This window comes from Chaetura pelagica, unplaced genomic scaffold (assembly GCF_000747805.2).
Source record: "Chaetura pelagica isolate M959 unplaced genomic scaffold, ChaPel_1.0 scaffold8, whole genome shotgun sequence".
Taxonomy (NCBI): Eukaryota; Metazoa; Chordata; class Aves; order Apodiformes; family Apodidae; genus Chaetura; species Chaetura pelagica.
Window position 1 is genome coordinate 1544393 of NW_009954544.1, and position 8439 is coordinate 1552831.

At 40.6% G+C, this 8439-nt stretch overlaps 1 protein-coding gene across 1 annotated transcript in view; it reads left to right on the forward strand.

Moving 5' to 3' along the window:
- Positions 1 to 8439, forward strand: part of FSHR (follicle stimulating hormone receptor) — an 83297-nt gene that overhangs the window by 51985 nt on the left and 22873 nt on the right. The window contains exons 3-4 of the mRNA XM_010004974.1: positions 6012 to 6086; positions 6458 to 6532. Of these exons, the coding sequence (XP_010003276.1) occupies positions 6012 to 6086; positions 6458 to 6532 (150 nt within the window). The remainder of the gene's footprint in view (positions 1 to 6011; positions 6087 to 6457; positions 6533 to 8439) is intronic.

The following is an 8439-nucleotide window of genomic DNA, read 5'->3' on the forward strand; positions in this document are numbered from 1 at the left end:
TGGTCCTCATGTTTGAGAGTGTACGTCCCTGGGCATTGTGTAAGGGATTGATGCTGTGATCTGCCTCTTAGCTGGTCTTCTGCCATAGGTGTACTTTGCTCTTCTTTAGACACAAGTTTCCACTTCCTCATCTACGTTAAACTTCTGTATCTGTATATATACACACATACATACACACACATTTGTTTTAAATAGGCACATTTCCTAGCAGGGGAAAAATGACCCTATCCCTGTCAATGTGCCATGCTCTGATCCTGAAAGGAATTTTTATCATAAAAGCCATATAAAGGTCCATTCTTTGATTTTTTTGTTATTTTAAAATTTGAGAGCACTTGGCTGCAACACCATTAGTTTGTGAGTTTTATACGGCATTGCTTTTGCTGCAAGACTTTGATTAGTCTAAGAAACTTTCTTTAGAGGGCTACAAAGAAACTGCCTTAAACTATGAATTCCTTGCTAATAGAATTGTTTAAAAGGCCATTTCAACATAGTTTGACTTTTATAGGTCATACTTTGAGCACAGCTGGTTTGAAGAGGAAAGCTTCTGTGGCTTCACACTGGGCTCTGTCACAGATGTCATGAAGAGGTACCCCTAGTCTTGAAGAAGGGCAGCTTTGCAGGCAGGTTCAACCCAGCTAAGACTGTACTGCCCCCATGCAGCACCTTCCTCCTCCTCTTCATTTTCCATCTCTCTCCCTCCTGTCACTGGGGTATCCTACATGGCAATGCTAGACTGCAGTCAGTTGCTTGTGATAGGTAATAACCATTACTGTTTGCTATGTTAGTGACAAATTAGAGGAAATTCTTTAGTTATGTGGTGTTGTCACACCTTAAAGTCTTACATTCTCTTTGAAGAAAAATAAAAGTAATTATACTTTGTGTAAAACATTTCTACTGAATAGTTTTTTTCTCTTTTTAGGCTGTGTTTATGCTTTTGAGGGTCACTGTTGATTTCAACAATGTTGTGCATACTGTGGCAACTAAGCTCAAGACACCTGCCTAAGCACTTTGCAACCACTGGTGGTTTGGGGTTTTGGAGGTTTGGATTTTTTTAAGAAATTGCCCCTGATTGTTTTGTGTGCTGTCTATTCAAAGGCTTGTATGCATCAGAAATTATTCTCAAACTGCCACCTGGATTTGCTGTGATAGCTGGCACTAGAGATAATAGTATAATTCATTACAAACAAACAACATAATAATACTTCCATCTTCTCTCATGATGACATATAATAAGATATGCATTATGAGCAATCATCTGTTTGTGAGCATTTATACTGTAAGACCAATCACTTGCACAAATACTAGCCAGCAATAGCCTTTTTCTATTTGTAGCTGCTGCTGCAGGTATCATTTGCTCTCCTTTATAGAGTATCTGACCCTGCTGAGCTGGTTGTTTGATGTGAGTACCAGTGCTTTATACTTGTGATACCTATATCCAAGAGACTGCTCTTTGGATTTTCCATGAACAGGGTATGCATTTTTGCCAACTGCAAATAAGTCACTCACACAAATTATACAACCAAAAGCCCAGTCTGGCATGGCTTGTTGCTTACAGTGTGGGACTGATGACCTAAACTGAATGTCGGGGGTTTTTTTAGTTTATCCTTCTTACCTAAATAATAGCCTGTGACAGGTATATGGCCACCCCAAAGGACAAGAACAGCAGTGGCCTTCTGTCAGAAAACAGCACTTTAGTGCTATAAACTGGGATTCATCTGCAAAGAATGATGATGTCATCATCAACAGGATTTCCTGGAGAGAGGGTAGAATCACTGAATCATAGAATAGTTAAGGTTGGAAGGGACTTTAAATATCATCAGGTTCCAACCTCCTTGCCATGAGCAAGAACACCTCACACTAGAGGAGGCTGCACAAAACCTCATCCAACCTGGCCTTGAACACCTTCAGGGAGGGGGATTCCACAACCTCCCTGAGCAACCCATTCCAGTGTCTTATTACCCTCAGGGTGAAGAATTTCTTCCATATGTCTAACCTAAATCTCTCCTCTTTCAGTTTAAAACCATTAACCCTTGTCCTATCACTGCCCTCTCCGGTGAAGAGCTCCTCCTCAGCTTTTCTGTAGGTTCCCCTCAGGTATTGGAAGGCTGCTATAAGGTCTCCCCCATCTCCCTGAAGTCTTCTCTTCTCTAGGCTGAACAGCCCCACCTGCCTCAGTGTATCTTCATAGCAGAGCTGCTCTAACCCTTTGATCATCTTTGTGGCCCTTCTCTGGACCTTCTCCAGCAGCTCCATGTCTTCCCTGTGCTGAGGGCTCCAGAGCTGTGCACAGTATTCCAGGTGGGGTCTCACCAGAGCAGAGTAGAGGGGCAGAATCCCCTCCCTGGCCCTGCTGGCCACATTTCTTTTGATGCAGCCCAGGATGCAGTTGCTCTCTGGGCTCCAGCACACACTGGTGACTCATGTTGAGCTTCTCATCTACTACCATCCCCAGGTCCTTCTCCTCAGGACTGCCCTCTACCCATTCTCCCTCCAGTCTGTATTTCTGCCTGGGGTTGCACCTGCCCAGTGCAGGACCTTGCACTTGGCCTTGTTGAACTTCATAAGGTTGACATTGGCCCACCTCTCCAGCCTGTCAAGGTCCCTTTGAATGGCCTCCCTTCCTGCTAGGGTGTCAACTACTCCACACAGCTTGGTATCATCAGCAAACTTGCTGAGGATACACTCAATTCCTCTATCCATGTCTTCCACAAAAAACGTTGTACAGCACTGGTCCCTATACGGATCTCTGAGGAATGCCACGTGTCACCTGCCTCTACTGGGACACTGAAACATTAACCACAACATAGAGGGTCTTGCCCTTTTCCCTCACTCCTTACAGTCCCCTGGACACACAGAATGAAGCCCAACACCAGAAAGGTTACTGCCTTCTGCCATTGATGGGTTTCCTTTTTGTTGCCTTTACTTGTCTTGCAAGGCTTATAACCCCCACAGCTGCAGTAATTGTTTGCCTGAGCTAAAAGACAGCAAAGATAACTTTAAATAGACATTATATTTCCTGTAAAAAACAAAATAAAAATTGCTGTCACATTTGTACCAATGAATGGGAATATTAGAATTGAAGCCAAGTCTTTCCCCATATATCTGAAACACAACTCAGACAAGTGTTACTTAATTCTTTTAAAAACTGAATTTTTAAAAAGTATTTATAGATTCCTATTTGGTTACCTTTCTTTAATCCTTCCTTAACCATGGAGTCTCCAAGCCTTCCAAAGTGTTGTGGCCCACTCATGCCTTGCTTTAATCAGATCTGTATGTTCCATTTCCTGAACCAAAACAAGTAGGTATCATCCTACTCATGTGAAGCCTAAACACTCTCCCGATAGACAAACATTCCATTTTTAGCATTCTGTTAAAAGGGGTGCATTGTCCAAAGTTAGATAGCAGATGGGACCATAAAAAATTGTTACCCTCAACAGCTCTGTCAGGTGAGGTCACTACTGCATTGTCATTTCTGAATAAATTTTTTTGGCCTGTCTAAGACAAACAAATCTGCAACATTTTTTTCATGAGCTGTTTAGTGGCATGAAATCCTTTCTGGCTAAATTGATTTCTTTATATTAAATGTTCTGCCTTCTCTGAGAATGTTTTTTCTAGACAACTGATTTTTAGATTGTGAGAAGTAGGAAATATACTGTTGACCACCCAAAAGGAGCACAAGCAACACCAAGCTGAATCTTAAAATCTGAGACACCTCCAGTGCTGTTACATCTTCTGAACTGTAGCTAAGCAAGTCACAAAAGCAGGGTGTGATTGCCTCTACCACATACCTTATATGCGTCACTTCTAAAGAAAACTAGAAGATAACAAGAAGTTTTTGAAACTCAGCTTTCCAACACAGCATCCATAACAATGACTATGTACCTTCCATGACGTGAAGGAATCCTAGCCTCAGAGTAAGCATTTTGCTGCTGCTGAAAAGTAAATAATATAAAATAACATGATCAAATGTGAGCTGGTGGTTCAGCACTGCTAAAACAATCCAGTTCTCATTGCGCCTTACCGAGCACCTACTATAAGTCCTCATGTATTTCTATTTTCATGTTCTTCAGTCAGTTTAGAGCTCCTACAGAAATGGAGAGCTGAATTTCTTCTGTAAAAATTCCTGAGGAAACAGAAGAGAGAATTTCTTGTTAAACTAAAAAATATCAAACCAAGGAGGCATTTTTTTTAAAGTGGAAACGGTCAGACAAACAACTTATCTTCTTTTGCAAGGCTTTTGTTTTTCCTATATGGGCAACTAATTTGTCAGGTTCTGTTCAGTTGTTAGTCAGAAGGAAGTTGGATACTTTTTATATTGTAATAATGTTTGTGGGGTTTTTTTTACTGTGTACCTATAATTTAATCCCTTGTTTTTCCTTGTGCCTGTTCAGATCTATTTGCAACCATCATAACTGCAAAAGAACAAGATACCCAAGACAAGTGCTGGACAATTTATAGTCTAAGAAATTATCCAACGTTTCATTCCAAATATATGCACAGTTCATAGAATCACTGAGTGGTTTGAGTTGGAAGGGACCTTAAGGATCATTAGTTCCAACCCCCCTGCATGGGAAGGGACACCTCCCACTAGATCAGGTTGTTCCAAGCCCCATCCAACCCGGCCTTCAACACTTCCAGGGAGAGCCCATGCACAACTTCTCTGCACAACCTATGCCACTGTCTCATCACAGTAAAGAATTTCTTCCTAGTACCTAATCTAAATCTACCCTCTTTCAGTTTGAATCCATTGCCCCTCATCCTGTTGTTACATGCCCTTGTAAAAAGCCCCTGCCCAGCTTTCCTGTAGGTCCCCTTCAGGTACTGGAAGGCCACTCCCAGGTGTCCCCAGAGCTTGCTCTTCTTCAGGCTGAACAACCCCAACTCTCTCAGCCTGTCTTCATAGGAGAGGTGCTCCAGCCCTCTGATCATCTTTGTGGCCCTTCTCTGGACTCGATTGAGGAGCTCCATGTTCTTCTTGTGTTGGGGGCCCCAGAACTGGACACAGTACTTCAGGTAAAGTCTCACAAGAGCAGAGTAAAAGGAGACTTGCACATTACCTTGTTAAAATCTAACAGAGCATTAAACTATCACTGAATTATATCTGTATTAATAATTTTACTGTTTACAGCTGACCTCAGCCTGAGAAAGAGCATTTTTACACCATTTCAAAAATTAACAGTGGGGAATCTTTTGGCATATCTGTCTTTACTTTGACTTTCCTGATCTCTGCCAGCATAAAGGAAGCAATCAGGATAGGTTGCCCTGTAGTAATTCTCACTTGATTCATCAGAAGAACTCCTGAGTTCTAACTTACACCAGAGCCTGAGCCATCTCTGCCACCCCACAGATTAAGGAAGTAAATAAACATGTACTCTGGTCTGGTAGGAGATGCATTGTGGTGTATGGATAACAGAAAAATAACCATTTCTATTTTGTGGCTGTAAGTAGGCATTAACTGTGCAGATCTGAGATTAACTAGGGTTTTCTCCAAGGTATGGAAGATTTTTTCATGTGTGTGGTCTCCAGCTCCTGTTAGCAAGGATGTGTCTGGTGGTGGCTTGATTTTGATCTCAGCAATTTACATTGAGTCAAGACAGCACCATGTCCTACTTCTGAAGTTGTGTCATATTTCTTGGGAACTTTTTCAGTCACTTTTCTCCCTCTCTTTTCTTCACTGAGTTAAAAGATTTCATCAAATCTCTATCAATACTTAGTGATGTCAGAGATCCAGTGGCCCTTAATGGGTAGGCCCTGACTTCTAACACCCAGGAAGCAATGACAGCAGGAGGTGCTTTACAGCTACAAACTTCAGCCTCAGAAATCATCTGTTCCTGACTGTTTGCCTCGCTAGCAGCTCAGTAGTGCTTCTGGGGTCTATTTTCTTATCTGATATCCGCCTCGTTTTTAAAGCTTATCAGTAATCTTCGAAGCAGTTCTTTATGAATTTTTCACTTGTCTATTCTCTGCTTCACCATGACTTGAAGTACCTTGATTTTTAAACTATTTTTCAGAGAGATCTCGCAGAATGATGCCTTGGAGGTCATAGAAGCAAATGTGTTTTCCAGCCTTCCCAAACTACATGAAATGTAAGTGATGAGCAATCTAAATTAAAAGAAACAATTATGAAGATACATTACAGGCAAGTATTATACATTTTTGCAGCTTGGTTCAGGTAAGCCCTGAAGAATCCACAGAGATATAGGAACATTTGAAATTTCCTGTTGTCTTTTCCATCTTCTTCTCTGTCCTTTTCTTTCCCCGGTCAGCCTCAAACCATTGTTTGTATGAAAAGGTGGTGGGGTCTGCCAGTCTGCAGTAGGCTGCTCTTTGAAATCATGCCAATCTGCTGCTGCTGCCAAAAGGAAAATATAGTACCACTAAATCATGGGGCTACAACAAATATTTTAAGATCAATATATTGATACACTTCCTCTGATGTTCCTTTTTCTCTTTGCAGAAGAATTGAGAAGGCAAACAACCTGGTGTACATTGATCAAGATGCCTTTCAACACCTCCCGAGCCTCAGATATTTGTAAGATCTTTTGCTTTTTGCAAGCACTATAGTAATTTTGAATTATGCAAAAAGTGTTTCTGTGCAACCCGTGCTGAGGTATCATGCCCTCTCCTCGCTTCTAGCTGCACATTGTCAATAGATGTTTTCACCTCCAGGCCTCCACACAGTCCTCAGAAAAGCTGAAGATAACACCCTTTATGCAGTACTTCCACACACACAAAAGTCCTGACCCCTCTTAAGCAACAGGTTGAAACTGAGTGATAGCAAAGGCCTCTTTCATGTCTGTGAAGACAGGTTTAAGTTGAAATTCCTCTAGACAGCTTTGGGACAAAATGTCTCTCATCTGTCTTTGCCATGGCTCTGCCTTCTGTCTTAAGCATTCAAATTAACTTTTCTTCAGAAATGACAGTGCTTCAGCAATAGTTTTTATGAACATTTGACGTGAGATGATTAAGACTTTAAAATACAAGCATATTAATGTATGGTATAACTTTATTTCGTTAGTCAGCCTCTTCAAGAATGCTGCTTGCACAACTGTGGTTGCCACATCTGCTCCCATGGAGTTGCTATCAAAATTCAGTTATCATTTAATCCATACTTAAAATACACTGTTATCCAAACTTTTTTAACTTGACTTAACATGACTAATAATCTCTCCTCTGTATTAAAACTCCAATGAAGTCCAATTAACTCCATTTAACAGTAGTTGATTTTAATGGCTGTAACTTAAACAAGCTCCCAGAATGTTCTTTGCTGGGCAACAGCACACACACCTGGCAGCACATTAACTTAACTTTCATATCTCCATCACTTGAGCACATTTACCCAGTCTCCTTTCCCTGACTTACACAAGAAGCCTTACTCATACAAAAAGCTTTGTTTTCATTACTCATCCAAGAAACCTGATCACACTTTCTAAATTTGACTGTATAAGTGTGTGCTTAATTGTCTGGTATTTCTAAAGATGGGATGAAATCAGGTCAGTGGTCTAATAAGCATAGCTCCCAGTAAGCTAATGAGTGTTTAAAATCTCCCCGGTATTTTGACCTACATCTGCTTTATGAAATTCACCAGACACCTTGATAAATTTTAACTTTTTTATGTGCATAACTGAAACACATTTTTCTCTTGACAGTAAGGGAGTAAAGCTTTAAGTCTGCATTGTCATGAAGAGAATTTATATGCCTTTTTACTTTTGTTTCAAGCCTGAAACATTCAGTGATGTCTGCTGTCTTTGAGTAATTCTGGCTGCCTACAACTGAAAACACAGCATTTGTTTATCCCATGTAAAATCCACAGAAGAGTCTGCTGTGGGTAATGCAGTTGTCAGGTGTGCAGATGAGTAGAAAGAATGAGAGCACATTTATCTCATACAAAATTGAACAAGAAGAAATGTGAACTAACTTATGACCATCGTAAGTGATTTTTAAAATGTGGGACATGGACATTATAGGTTGTGAGGAAAAGGTAAATCCCTACTTTAAATATCTGAAATAGTGGATGTTTTTCTCTTGATGTTAGTGGATGCTCCTTCTTTTGAATATTTGTTATCCTGCACTCCAAAAGATGCTGACTCAAACATGCTGAGATCTTACCTGTAGAAAAATTTGGCTGCAGCAACAAAGCTATAACATATAGAAACAACAAATTTAAAATATAGGGAACTGCTTATCTAACTACCACTATTCTTCAGTTATTTTACTTGCTAGTTACCATCACAGGAGAATATATTTTGGGTCATTTTAAAGATGTTCTCTTTCATGGGTATACAGCACAGGAAGAGACTTTCCAGAGTACTCTAACCCATTTCTTACTGGCTCCACTCCATGTATCCTACTAATTAAGTGCTTTATTGACATTCTTGATGTTTTCCATGTTCCTCACTTTCTCTTTCCCACACCCCACCTTCCCCACCCCCCACCCCC